Source organism: Eriocheir sinensis, chromosome 18 (assembly GCF_024679095.1).
Source record: "Eriocheir sinensis breed Jianghai 21 chromosome 18, ASM2467909v1, whole genome shotgun sequence".
Lineage (NCBI taxonomy): Eukaryota > Metazoa > Arthropoda > Malacostraca > Decapoda > Varunidae > Eriocheir > Eriocheir sinensis.
The window spans coordinates 17,319,642-17,344,641 of record NC_066526.1 but is presented as its reverse complement, the minus strand read 5'-3'; the positions used below and the strand labels follow the sequence as shown (position 1 = coordinate 17,344,641).

The following is a 25,000-nucleotide window of genomic DNA, read 5'->3' as shown; positions in this document are numbered from 1 at the left end:
TCCCTCCTTCTCTTTCCCGTTTACTTTCCTCCCCTCCCTCCCTGCCTTCCTCTCTCCCTTCCTCCTTCTCTGTCTACCTCTCACTTTCCTCAGCTCCTTCAATTATATATCTCATTATTTTTCACCCATATATTACGTTCCTATTTTCTATCCATAAATCTGTTCCTTCACATTCTTTCCCTCATCCCTCTTTCCTTAACCTGCTCCTTCTCCTCCTCCACCTTCACCTCCTCTTTCTTCTCCTTATCATATTTCATCTTGTCTTTTCCTCTCTTCATCCCTCTCATTTTCCTCCCACTCCTCCGCTCAAGATACGGACTATGACCTTCACCCACGCACTCACTCCCATATCCAGTAAAAAATATCGTACTCCCACGCCCTCTAGATGTTCCTTTAATACTCCTCTGTTTTTAAATCACAAGGAAACGGATCAAGATGTCTATATTAATTTTAAAAAGGTGAATAAATTGTCGTCTCGTGATGATGTCATAAAGTAAATAAAGTGAATTGCTAGAGAAATATATGTCATCTATTTTTACCGTCTTCATTTCTCTTCTCTTTCAAGCTTTACTTTTATTCTTCATTTAACCTTTTACATACATGTGATATATTTTAGTTTTCTAGTTTTTGTACTCTCTCTCTCTCTCTCTCTCTCTCTCTCTCTCTCTCTCTCTCTCTCTCTCTCTCTCTCTCTCTCTCTCTCTCTCTCTCTCTCTCTCTCTCTCTCTCTCTCTCTCTCTCTCTCTCTCTCTCTCTCTCACTCACCCTCTCCTCACACCCCCTCTCTCGCCCCTTGTCTCTCACTCAGCCTCTCCTCACAGCCCTCTCACCCTACTCTCACTTCCCTCACCCTCTCACCTTACTCTCTCTCACACACACACACACACACACACACACACACACGGTTCACCCCCAACTCGGACCATTGCCTACTCGGACCGGACCGGCACCAACTCGGACCACAAGATACCAACTCGGAACACAATAGTGGACCAACTGATATAGACTAGGGTATGCAAAAGGTTTATGTGATGTAATCGCCGGACGCTAGAACACAATTTGTATAGAGTTCAGTAATTTACACTTTTGTTTAATTTCCTTGATATACTAATAAATCAGGAAAACTGCACGGAAAGCTGTAATCTCACCTGTCGGGGACGCGCTATGTCAAAACACTTGTCCATGATGTGCTTACTCGGTCTGGAAATAAAACTTGGGCTGGACATGAGTGAAGGAGAGAAGGTGATTCGGATGATTCACCTGAAGTTGGGATCTTGAGTTCGAGTAGGAATAAACGATTGTTCAAGTTTGTGATAAAAGTGGCCAGAGTTTGTCGCTCAGAATGGCCCGAGTTTGTTGAGATCGTCGATGTTCCAAGTTGGTATTTTAGAATGGTCAGAGTTGGACCTCCCCCCCGCCCCCCCCCCGCCCCCACACACACACACACGCACACGCAAAACCTCTCCACATTTTCCTCTATCTGTATATTTATCTGTCTATCCTCTCTCACACACGTCCACACATCTCTATATCTACCTCTTTTTGTGTATCTATCTATCTATCTATCTTTCTATCCACTTATCCAAATCATCCACTTCTTTCCTCTCTCAGTCACTTTCCGCTCCTTCCCCTCCCCCTCCCCCTACCTCTCCACCTTATCCGCTATCCCTCCTCTCATCTCCTGGTATAATCCACTCACATTCACACTCTGCCCTCTTGTTTTATTGATGTATTCCCTCCACGCCTCTCCACTTCTCTCCTCCACCTAATCCTCTCGTGTGTTTTTTTCTCTCCCTCGTAGTCTCTTTTAGTTGTCTCGCTGCGTCATTCTTTATTCATCCACGTTCTCGGTCTCGTGTCTAATTCACTCACGCTTTCTCTTTTTTTCACTTGTTGCAGTTTGGGTGCGCGGAAGTGGACTCATGGTACTATTATCTACTTATTTTTCTTTTTTTTATATAAGTAGATTGCATTACTTCCTTGATTCATTTGAGTTTTTGTTTGTCTTAAGCATTCATACATTCACTTCTCTCTCTCTCTCTCTCTCTCTCTCTCTCTCTCTCTCTCTCTCTCTCTCTCTCTCTCTCTCTCTCTCTCTCTCTCTCTCTCTATCTCTCTCTCTCTCTCTCTCTCTCTCTCTCTCTCTCTCTCTCTCTCTCTCTCTCTCTCTCTCTGGTTTAGATACAAGTGGATTTCCAAATCATATCAACTACACAACCTCTTCCGAAGTCTCCTTATTCTGTTCATGTCTCTCCCACACTTTACCTCCTGCAACCTCATCCACTCCTTTCTTCCTCTTCTTTCCTCAGATCGATTGGCTGAAGGTTGACTCCAAGACCACGTTAATTATATATACAACACAGTCTTCATACTCCCTCAATCCCTCCTTGTAACTCGTTCAAGTCCTTTATCAGTTCCTCTCCTTTTCCCTTTCCAGTCAGGTCAGGTTCCTAAAGGTTGGCTCCTAGAACATTTTAATTATACAAATCAACTTTATCCATACTCCTCAAACTCCATCTTTACATGCACTTCACTCACTCCTCTCATCCACTCCTCTCCATTTTTCACTTTCGCTTACCCCTCTCATCCACTCCTCTCCCTTTCTGTCTCTCCTCAGATCAGGTGGATGATGGCTGACTCCTAGACCATCTTAACAATAATATGCAGCCTTATCCATACTCCTTAAAGCTCTTTACTTAAACTCCCTCCTTGTAATCGCTCACTCCCCTCATCCACTTCTCTCCCTCTCTCCCCTCAGGTCGGGTGGCTGAAGGTCGACTCTCAGACCATCTTGACCTTGCAGAACCGCGTCGTGACCCACAACGCGCGCGTCACCCTCACCCACGACCAGCACCGCACCTGGAACCTGCACATCCGCCAGGTGAAGGAGAGCGACAGCGGCTGTTACATGTGCCAGATCAACACCCCCGTCATGCAGAACCAAGTGGGATGCATCAAGGTCCACGGTCAGTAGGAACTAGTGATAACGGAGTGGAAGAAAGGGTGATAGAATGAAAGGGTGATGGGGTAAAGAAGGAATGTAGGAACTAGTGATAACGGAGTGGAAGAAAGGGTGAAAGAAGGAAAGGGTGTTGGGGTAAAGAAAGGATGAAGGGGTGAAGAATGGGATTGCGCCAAAGTCCACGGTAAGTAAGTGATGTTGATAAAAGGAAAAAATGGTGAAAGATTGAAGAGGTGAGGAGGAAAAAATGGTTAAAGGATGAAGGGGTTATGATGGAAAAAGGGAGAAAGAATGAAGAGTTAAGGGGTGAAGAGGGCTGAATCAAGATTTATGGGAAGTAGGCGATGGCGATGAAAGGAAAAAGGGTGAGAAAATAAAGGGGTGAAGGGGTGAAGTGTGGGCTGCGTCAAGGTGCACGTTGAGTAGATAGTATGAAGGGAAGGAAATGGGTAAATAAATGAAGAGGCGAAGGAATGAAGAGGGGAAGGGGAAAATGGGAAGGGATGGAGGACCTGAATGAAGGAAAATGTGCTTTAGGTGAAGAAGAGGAGCTAGGGAAAAAGACATGGTGATGGGATGAAGGGCCTGAAGGGGAAGGAGAAGAGGTGAAGGGATATAGGACCTGGAAGGGAAGGGGAAGGGTGAAGAAATGAAGAACCCGAATGAAGGGAAAAGTGTTGGAGGTGAAGAAGAGGAGCTGGGGAAAAAGACGGTGATGGGATGAAGAGTCTGAAGGGGAAGAAGAGGTGAAGGGATGAAGGACCAGGAGGGGAAGGGGCAGGGGTGAAGGGTGAAGGGATGAAGGGCCTGGGCTGCCATATATTAGTGCTGAGGGGAAGGTGTGAGTCCATGCATCAGGAGGCGGAGGCGGCGGCGGCGAGGGGCCATCCATTCATTCCTCTCGTGCCAACGCATAAGAACGGCCCGGGAGAAATATGTATTATGGAGCGCGGGAAGGGAGACTCGCCTGCTTAGTGCCGGGGCGACGGGGATGTATAGGCAGGCTCTGATTGAGTTATGCCCCAACGCGAAGACAAAAAAAATCATTCACGTGTTTATAAATGTTTGTGCTGGAAAAAGATGTGTTATTGAGTCAGAGAGAGATCGAGGTGATGGGAAAATGCATGAAGGGATAAAGAGACCGATGTGGGGGAAAAAGTTGTGCTCTCATGCGGACAAAAAAAAAATCTTACACGTGTTTATAAATGTTTGTGCTGGAAAAAAGATGTGTTATTGAGTCAAAGAGAGATACATGAAGGGATAAAGATACCGATGTGGGGGAAAAGAATGGGAAGTTTTGATTGAGTTATGCCCCCACGCGAAGACAAGAAAAATCATACACGTGTTTATAAATGTTTGTGCTGGAAAAAGATGTGTTATTGAGTCAAAGAGAGATCGAGGTGATGGGAAAATGCATGAAGGGATATAGAGACCGATGTGTGGGAAAAGAATGGGAAGTCCTGATTGAGTTACACCTCCAACGCGAAGACAAAAAGATCGTACACGTGCTTATAAATGTTTACGTTGGTTGGATGTGTTTATGAAAATTGTAGTAGATGAATAAAGAGATCGAGGTAAAGGGATTGAGTTATACCTCCAGCGCGAAGACAAAAAACAAATCGTACACGTGTTTATGAATGTTTATGTTGGAGGAAAATGTGTTATGGTGGAATTGATTCACAGAAAGATCGAGGTTTAGGGAAAAAATATATGAAGGGATAAAGAGATCGATATGAAGGGAAAATATACGAAAAGCCTGATTGAGTTATGAAACGAAAAAAAAAAAGATTAACGTGTTTATAAGTGTTTACAATGGAGGGAAATGTGTTAATGGGAGTCACAGATAAAATATAGATCGAGGTAAAGGAAAAATAAATAGGAGAGTTCTGGTTGAGTTATACCTCCAACAGGAAAACAAACAAAAAAATAGATTCACGTGTTTAAATATATGCATAGAGAAAGAGTATTAACGTGTATAAATGAGCAGCAGATGAAAAAAATATATATGCCAAGGTAACGGAATATACATGAAGACTGTAATTGACTTATGGCCTTGGCACGAAAACAAAATATGATTCACGTGTTTAAATATTTGTGCTGAAAGAAAACGAGTAAATGGCATGATGGAGTCACAGATGAAAAAATAAATCGAGGTGAGGAAATATGTATGAAGATTCTGATTGAGTTAAATTCCCGAAAGCAAAAAATATTCACGTTTTTTTTAAATATTTGCTAAGGATAAAGATTTGTTGATGATATAATTGAAACGCAGATGAGGAAATAAAGACATTCGCCAGCTAAATATTAAGCTGAATGGAATATATATGCAGGCCCTGAATGAGCTAAGTTTAAAACACGCAGACACGTATTTTTCACGCTCTCAGTATTTGCCAAGGATAAAAATGCCATAATGATATAACTAAGATGAAAATGAATAAAACTGATGAAGAGATAAGAGACTCGCCTGCTAAATATAAAGGTGAAGGGAATATTTATGAAGGCCCTGAATGAGTCAAATCCAAGTCACGCAGACAAACAAATCACTCACATTCTTAAACATTTGTGAAGGAGGAATATGCGCTAATGATATAATGGGACACTTTCAAATCTGCTTCTATGTCGAGGTCCATCAATCTACTTTTATTATATTCCGTAGAGTAAATTAACAAAAGTAACTTGCTAAATGTCTAAGCGAAAGGACGATGTATGTGTATGTGTGAAGGGACGTGATGAGTTCCGTTAAATAGACAGATAAACAAAAGAAAAAGACTCCGCTGTTGATATTCAGGCAGGAAAAGGAATGACTGGACGTTCGAATTCCCTTGTGTCCTTAGAGTGGAATGTTGAATACATGAAAAAGATAAAAGTGTTCGAACGTGGGAAGTTTTAAATATTGCAAGAAGGATGAAACAAAGGAATGAAAAACACACACACACACACACGCACACGCACATACACACACACACATCCACACTAACACCCCCTTCCACACACACACACACACATACAAACACACCCACATTACACCTACTCAAGAAAGGAAAAACAGACCAGACTCAACACAAACAAGACAATTAGCCGCAGCATAACCTCACCTCCCTCACCCCACCTCCCCCTCCCTGCAGCACCTTCCCTTCAACACCTCGCAACACCTTCCCACCAATTTCCGTGCGCTAGAAATGGCCAGGAGGGACGCAGCATTACCAGCTCTGAGTGTGCATGTCACGGTAGCCGCCCCAGTGTTGCCAATCCCCCGGCATCGGTACATTACTTATCAAAGAGGGCACCACTGTTATCTTAATGGGCCTGTCCACCACTAACAACGCTGGTAACACTGCTGGGAAGAGAAAGTGGAGGAGGAGGAGGAGGAGGAGGAGGAGGAGGAGGAGGAGGAACGTGGAGGTGGTGATTGTGGAGTTAAAGGAGAAATCTGTAGCATAAGAGAAGGAAGACAAGAAAAGAGGAAGAAGAAGAGGAGAAGGAGGAGGAGGAGGAAGGGTACAAAATTGATATTAATTAAAGGGGTGAGAAAGGCAATAAAAATGATGGGAAGGAAGGGCTGAAGAAAGACGGAAGGGAAGATAATGAGGCGAGAAAACACACAAACACTAAGACGAAAGATGATGGTGAGAAAAGCCATCATCACCATCATCATCACCATCATCATCATCATCTTCATCACCATAATTGTCGTCCTTTTCACTACCATCTTCATTACTATCACCATCACCACTACCACCAGCATCATATCACCATTATTATCACCATCTTCATCACCATCACGTCAGAAACTTCAAATGATCCCCAATAACACCATCATCATATCACCATCTACATCACCACCATCAAATACTCAAGTAGATACAGAGAGGACCAGTCACCACCATCACCACCACCACCACCATCACCATCACCACCATCATCACCATCACCACTTAGAAGCTACACGGAGGAGCAATCAGATTTCCACCATATACTGCAAGAGGGAGGGAAAAGAAAAGGTAAAGTGTAGTTAACAATTTCTTCGTTCTCTTCCCTTATCTCTCCCCTCCCTCCGCCCCTCCATTTTTTCCCTCTCTCCCTCTCTCTATCTGCTGCGTCCCTCTCCACCTTCATTACAGACTGTGTCCCTAATTATTATTTTTCTCTTTCCATCTTTCTTTACGCTTATTGCTTTTATTATTTTTGTTTATTGATTGCGTTGACTCTCTCTCTCTCTCTCTCGCTCTCGCTCTCTCTCTCTCTCTCTCTCTCTCTCTCTCTCTCTCTCTCTCATTTTTTTCTTAGTTTCCCTCTTTATTTCCTTTTATCTTCCCTCCTCCTCTTTCACTAATCCTCCTCTTCCTCTTTCTTCTCGTCTACTCTCATTCCTCCTCCTTTTTCCTCCTCCTCCTTTCCATTATCTAATCTTCTCTCTCTCTCTCTCTCTCTCTCTCTCTCTCTCTCTCTCTCTCTCTCTCTCTCTCTCTCTCTCTCTCTCTCTCTCTCTCTCTCTCTCTCTCTCTCTCTCTCTCTCTCTCTCTCTCTCTCATGCTGCTCCGATGTATGCTTTCTTTCTCTTTCGTCTCCTCCTCTTCTTCCTCCTCCTCCTCCTTCTCGTCCTCCTCTTCCTCTTCCTCCAGCTGTTAGTAGTCCAATGAATGATGCTCCACCTCCTCTTCCTCTTCCTCTTCCTCCTCCAAATAGTACTTCAATACATTATCCTCCTCCTCCTCCTCCTCCTCCTCCTCCTCCTCTTTCTCCTCCTCCTCCTCCTCCTCCAAGACATCTAATACTACTCTTCAGGCTTAATGTGCAGGTCTTAACTCCCTCCTTCAAGTGAGTGAGCAACCACGTGGCTCCCCAATACGTCTCTAATAAATCAATACTCATAATGTCTCTATCTATCTATCCATCCATCTGTCTATCTATCTATCTGTCTGTCTGTCTGTCTGTATGTATGTATGTGTATCTCTCTATCTCCCTATCTCTTTGTCTCTTCTTCGTGGGTAATATCATTCTTCACAACAAAGCAAAGTGGCGCTGGTTTCCTTTGGCACTAATGTAAATCGTACCCACACTGAGAAAAGGGTCTGAAAGGTACGGACGGGGAGAGGTAAAGAAGATAATGCAATGGAAGGAGAACGTGCCACAAGGAAAGGAACAGCAAGGAAAAGTAGGGCAGGTAATTTAACGAAAAGTAAGGTAAGGTAAGGGAAGGTAAGGGAAGAGAAGGGAAGGAAAGTTTAGCTAAAGTAAGGTAAAGTAAGGTAAGGTAAGGTAAGGTAAGGCACCGTAATAAAAAAAACAATAAAGGAAGGAGATTAGACAAACTGAAACGCAAAAAGGAAAGAAATAAATGGAAAGGAAAGAAATGGGAAGGAAAGGTAAACATATGTGAGGAATAAAATTGAAAGAAAAGAGAATGCAGCAAAAAGAATCTAAATGCATGAAAATAAAGGTTAGGTAGACTAAGATAAGTTAAGGAAATGCTGGAAAAGTAAAGAAAAAGAGGAAAAGAAAGGATAGGAAAGGAAAGGAAAAATATGTGCAGGTGAAATAAGAAAAACGAGGAGAGGAAGTCCGGCGAAAAAATAATGAAAGGCTTGGGATGAGCTATCGACGAAAGGAAGAAAAGATTAAAAAAAAGGAGGAAAGGAGATGAAATGGAAGGGTTAGGAAATTTTGCTGTCTAAAGTATAAAGAAAAGAAAAAAGGATATATTCAGTGTGTTCATAAAGCTCTTAAAAATATAAACGACACGATAGATACCACCAAAGGATATCTATAAGTGAATACAATTATAACCATTACGCTATTTACTCTCAACAAACATCAGCGCCAAAAACAAACATCAACACAAACAACAACTGAAGCGACTGCAACATAAACAGCAACAAGTCTCGCCGCGGCCAAACAAAGGCATCCATCCTCGTAAAGTCACACCTCACCTGGTATAAATTACTCAGGTGTCCAAGCACGGTGCCGCCCGCTTCCCCTCCCCACCTGTCTCATCCAGCCCGCTAAAGCCTGTGGTGTTGACATTAAACTGTGGCCTAAAGTGTCCTGGAGGTCCTAATTCACATCTCAGCTCATATTTATTACTCAGGTGGGAACACATACCACCAAACATGCTACCTGCCTCCTTAGTAACGCCTCCCCTTCGCTCTCCCGGTTTCTCTACTCCTTTTCTTATTTTTCTCCTTTTCCTTTCTGCTCCGTACTTTCCTTACTCTCGTCTTCCCTGTTTTCCTCCTCTCGTACTTTCCTCTCGTACTTTCATTCTCTCTTCTACTCTTCCTTATCTTACTTTTCTTCCTGTTCTCTTCTTTTTCCTTACCCTTTGTCCGTGCTAATTCATATCTATACCCAAACGTGTAAGGATTGTTTTTTGTTCTAAAGTGTCCAAGAGTCCCAAAGTCACTCCTCACCTCAAATATATGACTCAGGTGTGCATACATACCGCTTGCTACCTGTCTTCTTAACACCTGTTCTCACGCGGTATAAAGACTGTGTGGTGTCATGGAATACACTGTTCTTCTAAAGTGATACAAGTCCAGTTTTGTACTTACCGCGGGGGGAGCATCATCGACCAGGCGGCTTTGGGCACGCACGCACACACGCACGCACACCACTGTAAGGAAAGAAAAGCAGAGTTAGTGGGATAGTGTTGAAAAATCCTTATTGCTTTCTCTTAAAAAAAATATCCACGATTTTTTCAATTAATTTATCTGCTTCATGTTCCCTTACTCTCTACATTGCCCTTTTCCTTTTCTCACTCACGTATACTTCTCCACCATCCTTCACTGCAGGGACCCATTTGCAATCTGCCAGTCATGTGCGCTCTTCGCCCCTCCCCCAGCACGGCTTTCTTTATCCCATTTATGTCCAACCCTCGACGCTTGTCATTCCTCTCCTTCACAACGCTGTATCGGAAAGGAACAGACACAACCTACTATTAAGGAAGGGAGTCATGTAAAGTAGTGAATTCCATGTTACATTCTTTCGTGATTGCTCTCTTCCTCCTTCAACAGTTCATTTTACTCTCCTTCACTCCTTCCTTCTCTTTCCTTCACAATGCTGTATGGAAAAGGAACAGACACAAGCTACTTTAAAGGAAGGGAGTCAAGTAAAGTAGTGAATTCCATGTTACTTTCTTTCATGATTCCTCTCTTCCTCCTTCAACAGTTTCTTTTACTCTCCTTCACCCCTTCCTTCTCTTTCCTTCACAACGCTGTATCGGAAAGGAACAGACACAAGCTACGGAAAACGACTGAAACAAAGCCACACAAAGTACTAAACCCCACTGTGACTTTCCTCCCTGATGTCCTTTTTCTCCTCTACAACGCATTTTCTCTTTCTTCACTCCTTCCTCTCTTCATCTCCCACCGCATAATCGAAAAGGAAAATAAGAAGAAGACAGGAACAGAGTCAAGCAAATTACTAAATCTCACTATTCCTTTCCTTTCTGATCTCCTCTGTCTCCCCCTTCCCCTCAGTTCCCCCGGACATCATCAACGACGAGACATCTTCGGACACCACCGTCAACGAGGGGGACAGTGTGACGCTGCGCTGCGTGGCCGAAGGGTACCCGAAGCCAGAGATCAAGTGGAAGAGGGAGGACAACCGACGCATCACCCTCAAAACATCCACCAGAGACACGGCCAAAGGTGGGTGATGGTGGAGGTGGTTGGGGGTGGTGATGGTAGGGGGTGGGGGGCGTGAAGGTGGTATTTTATTTATAGTGGTGGCGAAGGGAATTAAATTTTTAGGAACAGGTAGAAAATAATGGGAGAGAGAGAGAGAGAGAGAGAGAGGGGTTGTGTGTGTGCGTGTGTGTGTATGTGTGTTATGTTTTGTTTTTTTATGTTGAGGTGGGTTAGGGAGAGAGAGAAAAAAAGAGAAGAAAGGGAAGGGAGGAGGAGAGAAGATAAGAGTAGAGAAGAAATAAGAGAACATTAGAGGGAAGGTAAAATAAAAAAAGGAAATAAAAGAGGAAGCATAAAACAATGAAGGGAGGGAGGGAGGAAAAGAAAAAAAACACGAGGAAAGAAAAACAAAAGGAATGATAGATAAAAAGAAAAAAGATCGTAATGAATGGAAGACGGGAAGAAAAGAAGGCAAGGAAAAAGTGACAGTAATAAATGAACGAAAGGAAAAGTATAAAAAAAAGGAAGAATGGGAAAAAAAGTGAATGGGGAGAGAGACAAGGGACAGAAGTAAGCAAAAAAAAATGGAAAAATAAGAAAAAAGTAAGGAAGGACGAGAAAGGGAGAAAAAGGAAGAGGAAAATTAAGAGAAGAGGAACAAAGGAAAATATTAGAGGAAGGAGATTCAAATGGAGGGAAAGGGGGAGGAGATTAGGAGGGTGACTAAGGAAGGGAGACGGAAACTAAATGGAGGAAAAAGGGAAACGGAAACAGCGGGAAATAATAAGAGGAAAAGGGAGGAAAAGGATAGAGGAATAGTTGGAAATGAAGGAAACAATTGTAAGATAGAGGAAGAAAGGGAGAGAAAAGTAGAGGGTACTAGTACGGAAAAAGGAAGAAAAGAGAAAGGGGAATAGTTGGAGGAAAAAGGAAGGAAGGAGAGACAACAGTGGGAGGGAAAGGGAAACAACAACAAAAAGGGAGAAAGGGAGGGAAAAGAGGGAAACAAAGATATGAAAGGGAGAGGAAGAAAAACGGAAATAAATGTTTAAAAAAAGTTGGGGAAAGAAAAGGGAACAGAGGCAGAAAGAGGAAGGAGAAAGAAAACAAAATCAGATATAGGAAAAGATTGGGAAATAGAAGGAAAGGATAGTTAGGAATAAAGGAAACAAAATCAATGGAAATGAGGAGATAAAGGGAAAGGAAAGAAAAGGGAACAGAAGGGAAAAATGAAAGGAACTGAGAGTGAGGAAAAGAGTGGAGGAAATGGATGGAAAGAGAGAAAAGAGAAGGGAAAGAGAAGGGAAAAGTGAAAGGAACTGACAGTGAGGAAAAGAGGGAAGGAAAGTGAAGGAAAGGAAGAGAGAAAATGGAAGGGAAAGAGAAGGGAAGAATGAAAGGAATGAGAGTGAGGAAAAGAGGGAAGGAAAGGGATGGAAAGGAAGAGAGAAAAGAGAAGGGAAAGAAAAGGAAAACAGGAAAGGAATTGATAGTGAAGAAAAGAGGGAAGGAAAGGGATGAAAAGGAAGAAAAAAATGGGAGAGAAAGAGAAGGGAAGAATGAAAGGAATTGAGAGTGAGGAAAAGAAGGAAGGAAAGGGGTGGAGAGGAAGAGAGAAATGGAGGGGAAAGCGATAGAGGAAGAGAGGGGAGAGAAAGACGGAACAGGAAGTGAGTCATCGTGTACCTGTGCGTGGGAGTGAAGGGAAAAAAAAGGGGGAAAAAAATAAACGAGATGGACGTTGCATTGAGGTGAACGTGAGTCAGTTATGGAGATTAGTTTGATTTTTCATCTCTCTCTCTCTCTCTCTCTCTCTCTCTCTCTCTCTCTCTCTCTCTCTCTCTCTCTCTCTCTCTCTCTCTCTCTCTCAGTCACTTGCTTTCCGTTTCTGTGTGTGTGTGTGTGTGTGTGTGTGTGTGTGTGTGTGTGTGTGTGTGTGTGTTCGGTATCTCACTCAAGGCTATGGTATTATGGATGATTTTTTTTCTTCTTTCTTTTCCTTCCTTCATTCCTTCATTTATTCATCTCTCTCTCTCTCTCTCTCTCTCTCTCTCTCTCTCTCTCCGTTTTTCTTTCTCTATTTTTTTTTCCAAACACTTCCTCTTTCCTTTTTTTCCTTTCCTTTCTGACTTTTTTTTTTATTTCACTCTTGTTTCTTGTTTATTTTTATCACGTCATTCTAATTAATTACTTTTTTATTGCCTTTATTTTCATATTTCCATTTACATTCAACTACATATTTTTCCTCATTTTGCAAGCCTCTCCTTTTCTTCTATTTTCCTGTATGTTTTGTTATTTATCATCCCGTTAATTCATATCCTCCTTTTGCTTGCTTTTATTTTGCTTTCTGATTATTTTTCCTTCTGTCTTTCCACGATATTTACTCCCCTTATTTCACATGTTAGTTTTTTTCCTGTTTTCCTTTTTTTTCTTACTGTCTTCATCCCTCATTTCATCTGCATAAACCTCAACTTTCCTTTATCCTTATTTCACACTTTTCCTTTTTCTCTCTCCCACATTTTTTTCGCTTTCAAGTCACGTGGTTGTTTCCTTTCCTTTCTCTTTTTATTTCTTTTTCTCTCCATCCCTCATTTCATCTCCATACGACCCAATCTTACCTTATCTCTCCTCCCATTCTCCCTTCATTTTCTCTCCCTTCCCTCCCTTCCCCTCGTCATAACCTTTCCTCCCTTCCTCCCTCGTCTTTACGCTCCTCATTCTACCTCGCATTCCTCATTTTCCCCCTCTATATCCTCCTCCGTTACTAAATTTACCTCCACTCTCCATCTTCTCTCTCTCTCTCTCTCTCTCTCTCTCTCTCTCTCTCTCTCTCTCTCTCTCTCTCTCTCTCTCTCTCTCTCTCTCTCTCTCTCTCTCTCTCTCTCTCTCTCTCTCTCTCTCTCTCTCTCTCTCTCTCTCTCTCATTGTCCCTTTTTTTCTCTCCTTCCCTCTCCTCCATCATCTCTACTCTATTATCCTCCCTCTCTCCTCCATTTCTCAGCTTCTCTCCCTTCCTCCTTCTCTTCCTCCTTCCCTCCCTCCTTTCCCTTCACCACCTGTCACCTCCACATTGTCCCTCCCTCCTCCCCCTTCTCCTCCTCCCTCTGTCCCTTCTCATCTCTCATCTCCTCTCCAATCCCCTTCATCCCCTTCCTTTCTTTCCCCTTCCTTCTCCAACCCTACTTTATCTCTCCATCTCCCTACCTCTTTCCTTTTTTTCCCTCTCCCTTTCTCTTCTCCCTTCCTGAATCACTTTTATTCATCTTCCTTCTCTTTCTCTCTTCCTTTTTTTACGACTTTATAACTTTTTATCTCACGATCTTTTCTACCTCTTTTCTTTCTTCTTTCATCTCCCTTCAATCCTTCTCTTCATTCACTTCTATATTTTCTTTCAGCTGTTTCTCCTCCTTCCCTGTCACCCTTCGTCCATGTTTTCCTTTTAATTTCATCTCTTTCCCTCTTCTTCTCATTCGTCTACCCTCAGTCCTTCCCTCTTTCTCCTTCTCTATTTTCTCTCCGCTCTCCATGTCGCCCTTCCTCCGTGTTTCCTTTCTTACTTTCTCCTCTATCCCTAACACCACTTCTCTCCCTGCTAATACCTCTTCTCTCCGCCATCTCTCCAACTTCTCTGTCAACCTTTCTCTGTGTTTTCCGTATTTTCTTTGTTTCCCGTACTTTCTTTGTTTTCCGTAATTACTCCTCTTTCCCTCTTCCATTCCCTCCCACCACTTCCTACCATGCTAATACCTCTTCGCACCGTCATCCCTCCTGCATCCCTATCGCACTTTCTTCGCTGCCAACCTTTGCTTCTCTCTCCCCTCCAGAGGTTGAGTCGGTACCCGGGAACAACCTCACCTTGGATCGAGTGTCCCGGAAGCAGATGGGAGCATACCTGTGCATAGCCAGCAACGGTGTGCCGCCCTCCGTCAGCAAGCGCATCATTGTCAACGTGAATTGTAAGTTTCTGTGTGTGTTGGTGAGTGTATGACTGTTTGTTTGTGTGTGTGTGTGGGGAGAGGGAAGATGTATGTGTGTGAGGGTTGGGGGGGGCGGGGTGTAAATGTGTGTGTGTGTGTGTGTGTGTGTGTGTGTGTGTGTGTGTGTGTGTGTGTGTGTGTGTGTGTGTGTGTGTGCTCGGTATCTCACTCAAGGCTATGGTATTGTGGATGATTTTTTTCTTCTTTCTTTTCCTTCCTTCATTCCTTCATTTATTCATCTCTCTCTCTCTCTCTCTCTCTCTCTCTCTCTCTCTCTCTCTCTCTCTCTCTCTCTCTCTCTCTCTCTCTCTCTCTCTCTCACACACACACACACACACACCAGCATTCCCCGCCATCCAAGCATTACATATTTCACACCACCCACGGCATTTCTCAGCCTGCCGAACGTTACTCTAATAATTACCGTGAGATATCTTGACCTACCTGCCTACACCCTGACACCTGACCTTCCTGCTCCCTCCTTGTGTACACCTACTCGTGCTACATCGCATACGCTACACCTTTGACCTTTCTATACCTTCCCTTCCCTCTCTAAACATGCTCTGGATACAAGCCCTACATGTCCTTTTTACATCTATGCTTGTATATTCAGTTTTTCTTCACCACATAAAATACACCTTTGGCCTTAATGAGTCTTTATACTACACCTACATTGTCTGAACTTAACCCTTGACCTTTTGCATTCTCTCTTGGACACTCAATCTTAAGGCTTCCGAAATACACCCACGTAGATTTTCCATTCACACAATTGTATACTCGCATACACGCAAGCAGGTCTGTCACTCACACACACACACACACACACACACACACACACACACACACACACACACACACACAAGGTTCATTCACTCACCCTGCCACACACACACAATGACAAACACCGACATAACCTCCCCCCCTCCCTCCCCCTCACGCACAAACAACCTCCATTCTCCTTTATCCTCCTTTATTCACCCACGCAGCCATGAATGCTCTCCTTCATCCTACGGTTCTCCTATAGTCTCTCCCACACCTACACATGTTTTCTCTTACCTAACAAGACTCCCGCGTTCCCCTCCCACTTTCACAGAACCTTCCCCCATCCACTAACTCTAACCGTCACTCCAACAAACTTTCCCATGCTTCCCCTACCAGTACAAGGCCGTTTCTCCCTTACATGATGATCTACACTATTCCACACTGTCTCCCTCCTACCTTCACACTATCTGTCCCCTTCCACTAACTCTCCATCACTCCCACACACCCTTTACAAGCTTCCCCTGCCAGAAAGAAGCTTTTTCTCCCTTAAATGATTCTCTCCCCTCCCACACCGTCTCCCCTCCACTTTCACACAATCTCCCCCCTTCCACTAACTCATTATCACTCTTACGCACCCTTCCCAAGTTCCCCATGCCATTATGAAGCTTTTTTCTCCCTTAAATGATTCTCTACCCTCCCACACCGTCTCCCTCTCCTCCACTTTGACACAATCTCCCCCCCTTCCACTAACTCTCCATCACTCCCACCCACCCTTCACAAGCTTCCCCTGCCAGTACGAAGCTTTGTCTCCCCTACATTGTTTTCTACAGTCTCCCGCACCGTCTCCCTCCCACAGTCTCGCCCGTAGTGAAGTCGGACAACCAGCTCATCGGCTCGCCCATCGGCACGGACGTGGAGATAGAGTGTCACGTGGAGGCGTACCCCAAGGCCGTCAACTACTGGGAACGGGAGAACGGAGAGATGCTGCTAGACGGGTGAGTGACTGGCTGGCTCGGTTTTCCTCACGTTCATCTTACTTTGCATTGCTTTCGTTTATCCGGCAACTTCTGAGAGGATGGAGGGCGGGGATATGCTCATAATAGGTGAGACTGGTGCGTGTATTGCTGGCTTGGCTCTTTTTATCCTCCTTCCTGTGTTTCTTTATCCTCGTTAACGTTCGCTATACTTTGTTGCTTTTGTTTATCCGGCAACTTCTGAGAGGATGGAGGGCGGGGATATGCTCTTAATAGGTGAGACTCGTGAGTGTATTGCTGGCTTGGTTCCCTTTACCCTCCTTCCTGTGTTTCTTTATCCTCGTTAACGTTCGCTATACTTTGTTGCTTTTGTTTACCCGGCAACTTCTGAGAGGATGGAGGGCGGGGATATGCTCTTAATAGATGAGACTGGTGCGTGTATTGCTGGCTTGGCTCTCTTTATCCTCCTTCCTGTCCTTCTTTATCCTCGTTCATGTTCTCCTTCTTTGTTGCTTTTGTTTATCCGGCAACTTCTGAGAGGATGGAGGGCGGGGATATGCTCTTAATCGGTGAGACTGGTGAGTGTATTGCTGGCTTGGCTCTCTTTATCCTCCTTCCTGTCCTTCTTTATCCTCGTTCATGTTCTCCTTCTTTGTTGCTTTTGTTTATCCGGTAACTTCTGAGAGGATGGAGGGCGGGATATGCTCTTAATAGGTGAGTGTATTGCTGGCTTGGCTTTCTTTACACTCCTTCCTGCCTTGCTTTATCCTCGTTAACGTTCGCTATACTTTGTTGCTTTTGTTTATCCGGCAACTTCTGGGAGTGAGGGAATACGGAGATGTTCTTGGTCGGGTGTCAGTTAGATGAGGCTGTTTTTATTGATCTCTTTCTTGATGTTTTCTCTATTTCATTCCTTGCCTTCCTTTCTTTTCCTTCCATTCCTTGCCTTCCTTTCTTTTCCTTTCATTCCTTGCCTTCCTTTCTTTTCCTTTCATTCCTTGCCTCCCTTTCTTTTCCTTTCATTCCTTGCCCTCCTTTCTTTTCCTTTCATTCCTTGCCTTCCTTTCTTTTCCTTCCATTCCTTGCCTTCCTTTCTTTTCCTTCCATTCCTTGCCTTCCTTTCTTTTCCTTCCATTCCTTGCCTTCCTTTCTTTTCCTTCCATTCCTTGCCTTCCTTTCTTTTCCTTTCATTCCTTGCCTTCCTTTCTTTTCCTTCCATTCCTTGCCTTCCTTTCTTTTCCTTCCATTCCTTGCCTTCCTTTCTTTTCCTTCCATTCCTTGCCTTCCTTTCTTTCTTCCAATCCTTGCCTTTCTTTCTTCCTTCTTTCCCTTCCTTGCCGTCCTTTCTTTCCTTCCATTCCTTGCCTTCCTTTCTTTTCCTTCCATTCCTTGCCTTCCTTTCTTTTCCTTTCATTCCTTGCCTTCCTTTCTTTTCCTTCCATTCCTTGCCTTCCTTTCTTTTCCTTTCATTCTTTGCCTTCCTTTCTTTTCCTTCCATTCCTTGCCTTCCTTTCTTTTCCTTCCATTCCTTGCCTTCCTTTCTTTTCCTTTCATTCTTTGCCTTCCTTTCTTTTCCTTCCATTCCTTGCCTTCCTTTCTTTTCCTTCCATTCCTTGCCTTCCTTTCTTTTCCTTCCATTCCTTGCCTTCCTTTCTTTTCCTTCCATTCCTTGCCTTCCTTTCTTTTCCTTCCATTCCTTGCCTTCCTTTCTTTTCCTTCCATTCCTTGCCTTCCTTTCTTTCTTCCAATCCTTGCCTTTCTTTCTTCCTTCTTTCCCTTCCTTTACTTCAGTTAGCTGGAGATCCTCCTTCTTTCAATCTTTTTTTTTTCCTTTTTCTTCCTTTTCTCTTCATTGCCTTCCTTCTACCATCCTTCCTTCTTTCCTTTCTGCCTTCCTTGCTTCTTCCATATCTTCCTTCCTTCCTTCCTGCTTGCCTGCCTGCCTTCTTTTCCTTTCCGATCTTGCCTTCTTTCTATTCTTCATCTATTTTTCTTTCCAATCCTTCCTCGTTCTGCTCGTCATCCATTTTTTACTCCTCCTTTTTTCTTCATTTTTGGGTGATATTACTTTTTTTTTCACATTCCCTTTCCTCTTCCCTTCCCTTTCCTCCATCTCCTTTGCCTCCCTCCAACTCGACTCTTCAATTCCTTCCTCTCCTGTTTCCTCTCTACCTCTATCCCTTTTCTCTTTTTCTTATTCAGACTGGTGCGTTGTAAATCCCTCCACCTTCTCTCCCTCTCACTTCTCTTTCTCCCTACTCTTCTCTCTCTCTCTCTCTCTCTCTCTCTCTCTCTCTCTCTCTCTCTCTCTCTCTCTCTCTCTCTCTCTCTCTCTCTCTCTCTCTCTCTCTCTCTCTCTCTCTCTCTCTCTCTCTCTCTCTCTCTCTCTCTCTCTCTCTCTCTCTCTCTTCGTGTCCCTGTATTTACTTTATTTACAGTGTTTATTTCAATTATTTGTTCGAGGCTTAACTTATTTGCTGAAAAGAGAGGGTATTACAGGTAAGGGTGGCCTACTCTCTCTCTCTCTCTCTCTCTCTCTCTCTCTCTCTCTCTCTCTCTCTCTCTCTCTCTCTCTCTCTCTCTCTCTCTCTCTCTCTCTCTCTCTCTCTCTCTCTCTTCCTATGATTCTATTTCCTCATTCCATTTTCTCTTCCTTCCTTTTATTTTCGTTTCCTCCCCTGTTTCCTTCATTCCTATCTTCCTTTCTTTCCCTTGTTCTACTCTGTCTGTCCTTTCCTTTCTCCGTCATATATAACTTTATTTTCGTTATTATTTTTATTAGTGGTATTATCATTGCCATTAATATTATTGTTGCTGGTGTTGTGATTGTTATTATATTCAGAGGCGAATCAGGTAGAGAAAGAAGAAAGTTGTTGTTGTTGTTGTTGTTGTTTTTGTTGTTGTTGTTGCAGTTGTTATTGTTAGTGTTTGTTATCAAGGTTTCAAAGCCATTTTACGTTCAGAGTCCTCTCAGGTAAATGGTATATAAAAAAAATACAGGTATGATATATGGTAGGTGTTAATGAGGTAATTATTTCTTTCACTAATTACTTCAGCGGGAGTTTGTTGTAATAATCAATATATTACTTAAAGGAAAGCGCCCAGTTTCCGGAGGAGAAAAATAAGGAGGAGAAGGAGGAGGAGGAGGAGGAGGAGGAAAAAGAGGCACCACAACACACAAAGGAGTGGAGTAGCCCAGTTGACGAGACGAAATATGCTGGTTGAGTGGAGAGGCTGGGAAAAATATGCTTATTGAGTGGAGTGGCCATGCTCGTTACGGGGCCTTTGTAGGGACCCCTCGGCCTGTGATTGGTGGGGGAGAAGCCTCTGCTCGCTCAGGGGCCCCACCACAATAAGCGGCGGAAATATAGACGATTTAATAGCTTTAGGAGAGCAGCGGGGAGATGGGAGGAGGGTATGTAGGGAGCACGGGGGGGGGAGAGAGAGAGAGAGAGAGAGAGAGAGAGGTTGGGGGGGGGGCGGAGGAGAGGAGAAATGAGTAGGTAAAGAGGAAGAGGAGGAAGGAAAGGATAGGGAAGGAATATATAGAGAGGAAGAAAGGGAAGGAAGAGAGGAAGGGTGGGAAATGTGTGTAAAGGGGATGAGGATGAGAGAGAGGAAGGGATGGATATGTAGGAAGGGAGAGGAGTGAGGGAGGAAGGAAGGGAGGGGGGAGGGAATGAACTGGATGGGAGAAGGAGGAGGAAAGGTGAGAGGGAGAGACGAGTATATAGAAAGGGGGAGGAGGAAGGGAGAAAGGAAAGATGGAGTGGATGGAGAGGGAGAGGAGGGAGGATGGGAGGAGTGCATGGAGGGGGAAATGAAAGAAGGGAGGAAGGGAGGGAGAAGTGCATGGAGAGGGGGAGAAGGGGAGACTAGGGAGAGGAGGGAAGGAGGGAGAGAGGGAGGAGTGGGTGGAGGGGGAAGGAGGAAGGGAAGGGGGGGAAGGGATGCGATTAATATTTTTCCCTTTAAATAGGATTGCCGTGATATTTTTGTTGTCGTTAACGCTGATGGCAGAGAGAAAGAAATAACATGTTTTTTCTATCTACTTTTACTTGTCCATTTACAGAGTTAGTTAATTATTCAGTTTATATTATGCCGAGTGGGTGATACAGTTAATACTTGATTTTTATTTAACTTGGGAATATTTATGTGGGATATATATGTACGTTATCACTTTTTTTATGCTTGCATGTGACACCCTCTCATTCTAAGCTTCATATACACTTTACTATCCTTTGTTTACTATTACTATGATGGTGAACGCTTCTTTCATATAGTACAGAAGTGATAGTATTGTCTATGGTGAAGATCTTATGTTCAGAAGGTCGGCTTTTCACTAGCTTTTGTTTTCCATTGTTTCATTCACTGCGTCTATACGAACACATCTTCCTTTGTTTACTATGCAGGTGTTGGTTCATGATTCCTTTAAGTAGTATCAGGAAGGTAGCTCATAGGTATCAGATCTTGCTGCCTCTATTAACACTTCAGCGACAGTTTTCTTTCATATGTCATCATCGTGAATTGGTGACGGCGTGTTTTCTGATTTGGTAGTGGAGTGGCGGGTCGTGTATCAAGGTAAAGTTTAAGTACTCGGTAGGTAAGTCTAATTCTTATTCTCACTCTTTCTAAACACGCCTGCAATAGTTTCCTTCCATTTACTATTAACGTGAAGGTGATTCGTGATGGCAAAAGGTCCCTTATTTGGTACTGAAGTACCGGACCGTGGGATATAAGTAAGGATTTTAAGTGTTCGGTAGATCAGTCTCTCGCTCTTGCTCTCTTTAAATACTTCCACAATAGTTTCCTTCCATTTACTATTAACGTGAAGGGGATTCGTGATGGCCAAAGGTCCCTTATTTGGTAATGAAGTAGCGGACCGTGGGATATAAGTAAGGATTTTAAGTGTTCGGTAGATCAGTCTCTCGCTCTTGCTCTCTTTAAATACTCCCACAATAGTTTCCTTCCATTTACTATTAACGTGAAGGGGATTCGTGATGGCAAAAGTTCCCATATTTGGTATAGCGGACCGTGGGGTATATAAGTAAGGATGTTTAGTGTTCGGTAAGTCACTCTCGCTTTTGCTCTCTTTTAATACTCCCACAATAGTTTCCTTTCATTCACTATTATCGTGAAGGCCAATGTTTCGTTATCTTGCCTCGGAGTGATCGGCCCATTTAAGCGGCGGTCCTGTGTTCAATAAGTCAGTCCCTCATTAGCCGCGGTGGGCGGTGGCCGCGTGTGCGTGCCGCCGCCGCCTCTTGATCCTCTGATAATGCAGGTCATGTAATATTCTCGCGGCCTTTTGGAAGATGCCGGTTAGACGCATCAACTTAACATCCATCAAAGCGGTTCGAATTCTTTACGGCGCAAGCTTGGGTTGACATTACTTACATTTCTTACGTTTTTATTACATTACTGTTTTTCTACGTCACTGGGTTAAAAGATGGTGATAAATTTATTCCTTTGATATTTTTCCCGTATTTTTTTCACTGTTTACATCACTGGTTTTCTACGTCTCTGGGTTAAAAGATGGTGATGGAGATATTTGTGCCTCTGATATTTTTTCACCCGTAAATTTCCTGTCGCATGTTACTTACTCAATTAATTCATTTACAGCAGCATTGAGAGTAATATTAATGCTTCATATGGTACCCTTAACTCCTATGACACAATAAAAACACTGCCGCCATTACTCTAGGCTGCTACCATGATCCTCTCACCTTGCCACCATATATTACAGTGCCATTGTAAGCCCTTCACACCATACGATAGACTTGAGTGCCATTCCCTTATGTCACTAGTTTGTCCTTCCCACCTTCGTCACAATAGCGTAAGGTATAGTGCCACTCCCACCCTGGTCACCATAACCTCTCACCATAGCCTCTTGCACGCTTCCTGTCACCATACCATAGCCTAAAGTGCCGGTCAGGGCTTCCCATGTCACCATAACCTACAGTACCACACAACCATACCATATACCACCATTTGTATCCTCTTCACCATACCAAATAGCACGCCTGTCACTGTCAACTTAGATTCATTTATAGTCCCATCACTACCACTGTCACCACACCATACCTCACCATATCTCACCATTACTTTCTTTACGGTAACGCAAGCAGATCAATGGCAAAAAACACCATACTTCACCATACCACACACCATACAATACTACACCACACCACACCATACCACATCACACCAGACCACACCATACCAAACCACACCAGACCACACCACACCATACCATACCAAACCACACCACACCACACCATACCAAACCACACCAGACCACACCACACCATACCATACCAAACCACACCACACCACACCATACCACATCACACCAGACCAAACCACACCAGACCACACCACACCACACCATACCAAACCACACCAGACCACACCACACCACACCATACCAAACCACACCAGACCACACCACACCATACCCACAATGCACCATCCCAACACCGCTACAGCCACCCCGACATCCGGACACCATAACCCCCCCCACCGTGGCCGGCTACAGTGCCATATCCGACTATTTATGGTGCCATCCCTCACCCCGACGTGGCCCGGCTACCTAATTAGTTCACCCGAGCGTCAACTGCACTGGGGGGAGGGGGCAGAGAGGGGAAGGAGGGGGGAAAGGGGGCAGGAAGGTGAAGGCAGGGACGGAAGGAAGGGGGAGAGGGAAGCTACATGGAGAGAGGGGGAGAGGGAGAAGGAGGGAGGAAAGGAGAGGAGGAAAGTGCCAGTAGGAAGGAGAGAACTTGGATTGAAGGGAGAGCAGAAGGGAGAAGTTGGAGAGAAAGTGGGAATGATGGAGGAAGAAGAGGAAGGAGGGAAAGGAAGGATGGAGGGATAGAGAAAAGAAGGAGAGGGAAGTATAAGTAAGTCCAATGTAATAAATAATAATAATAATAATAATAATAATAATAATAATAATAATAATAATAATAATAATAATAATAATAATAATAATAATAATAATAATAATAATAATCTTCAGTAATTATGAACATCATCTGACTATAATTTATCTCTTTTCTCACCAGCTCTTCCTCCTTCTTCCTCCTTCCAGTCTTCCTCCTCCTCCTCCTCCTCCTCCTCCTCTTCCTCCTCCTCTTCTACATCACAACACACTCACTTCCTCTCTACAATGAACACTCTCTCTCTCTCTCTCTCTCTCTCTCTCTCTCTCTCTCTCTCTCTCTCTCTTTCCTTTGTCCCAATCTACTCCTCTCCATTATCTGCTTTTTCCTCCACTCTTGTTTCTCTCCACTGCGTCCTCCCAATCTGTTGTTCCTCCATTCCAATCTTCTCTCTCTCTCTCTCTCTCTCTCTCTCTCTCTCTCTCTCTCTCTCTCTCTCTCTCTCTCTCTCTCTCTCTCTCTCTCTCTCTCTCTCTCTCTCTCTCTTCGTTTCTGATATTCCTACGTTTTCTCTTTCTCTCCTTCCCTCTCTTTCTATTTCTGTCTCTCTGTTTCCTCTTTTCTCTCTATTTTCCTTATTTCTTTCTTCATCTTCCTCTCCATCCCTTCATTTTAACTACGGCCTCTTTCTTCCCTTCCTTACCTCCTTCGCTAAATCCTTTCATCCTTCTATTTTCCTCTTCCTCCTTCCTTGTTTCTTTCCTCCATTTTTTCTTGTTACTGTTTCCTTCTTGTTATTATATTTTGCTTCTCTCTTTTCTTCCCTCTCGTTCTCTCCATCCACCCCTTCTTCTTCCTCTTATCTACTTCCATCAGCACAACCTTCTATATGTCTCCTCCTATCTTTCCTTCTCTCTCCATCTCCTATTTTCTCCACCATCACAAGTTTGCTTATATTTCTTCCTTTCTTCCTTCCATTTCTCCGGCCGTTTCTCCATATCTCCCTTCAACAAGCACTACCATCTCTATTAACCATAATTTTTTTTCCTCCTCTCTCTCTCTCTCTCTCTCTCTCTCTCTCTCTCTCTCTCTCTCTCTCTCTCTCTCTCTGTATATCTCTTCCTTTATTCCTCCGCCATCTCTACCAACTTGATACTTTCCTCCACTTCCCCCCCCCCCCCCCTGTCTCTCCTTGACTGTAGATGATGCTTTTGTTGTTGTTTTTGTTCTTGTTGTAGAGATAATGTAGTTCTTTTTACCAATTCCCATATAAGAGGATCACATCTATTCGTTGTGTCGGCTTTGTCTTCGTTATGTGTTTCCCAGAACTGGAGAATACGTAATCAGTCTTCCTTATACATCGTTTAAGCCTATTAGAGTCTGCTCCAGGAAGAGGAACACCTGATTCGTACATCACTATCATTATCATCATTGTCACCATCATCATCGTATGTCAATTCTAGTTAACTGAAGAACATTATTTTACTTTGGCTGTGAATCTGCGGTTACAATTTTACCATTCCACCAAGTTTTGTGTCTGCCCTGACTTTCACGATCTTGGGATGCCATTATTTTACTTTGGTTATCCATCTGTGGTTCTAATTCTATCTCTCCACCTGGTTATCTGTTCACCGTAATACCACTTTGGCGGTCCACCTGTTTATACACTCTTCAACAAACCACTTGATAATTGTTGGTCTTATTTCCAACCCGATAACAATTCTACTCTTCCCTATCACCCTCATCCATACCTTTAACATCGTCCTGCCAACACTACCACCACCACCTACATCGACTCTCTTCTATCCACGCA

At 43.6% G+C, this 25,000-nt stretch overlaps 1 protein-coding gene across 3 annotated transcripts in view; it reads left to right on the top strand.

Moving 5' to 3' along the window:
• Window positions 1-25,000, top strand: part of LOC127000389 (basement membrane-specific heparan sulfate proteoglycan core protein-like) — a 155,281-nt gene that overhangs the window by 115,091 nt on the left and 15,190 nt on the right. For all 3 annotated transcript variants that reach the window (XM_050864068.1, XM_050864070.1, XM_050864067.1), the window contains exons 4-7: window positions 2,759-2,966; window positions 10,441-10,611; window positions 14,415-14,546; window positions 16,186-16,324. In XM_050864068.1, the coding sequence (XP_050720025.1) occupies window positions 2,759-2,966; window positions 10,441-10,611; window positions 14,415-14,546; window positions 16,186-16,324 (650 nt within the window). The remainder of the gene's footprint in view (window positions 1-2,758; window positions 2,967-10,440; window positions 10,612-14,414; window positions 14,547-16,185; window positions 16,325-25,000) is intronic.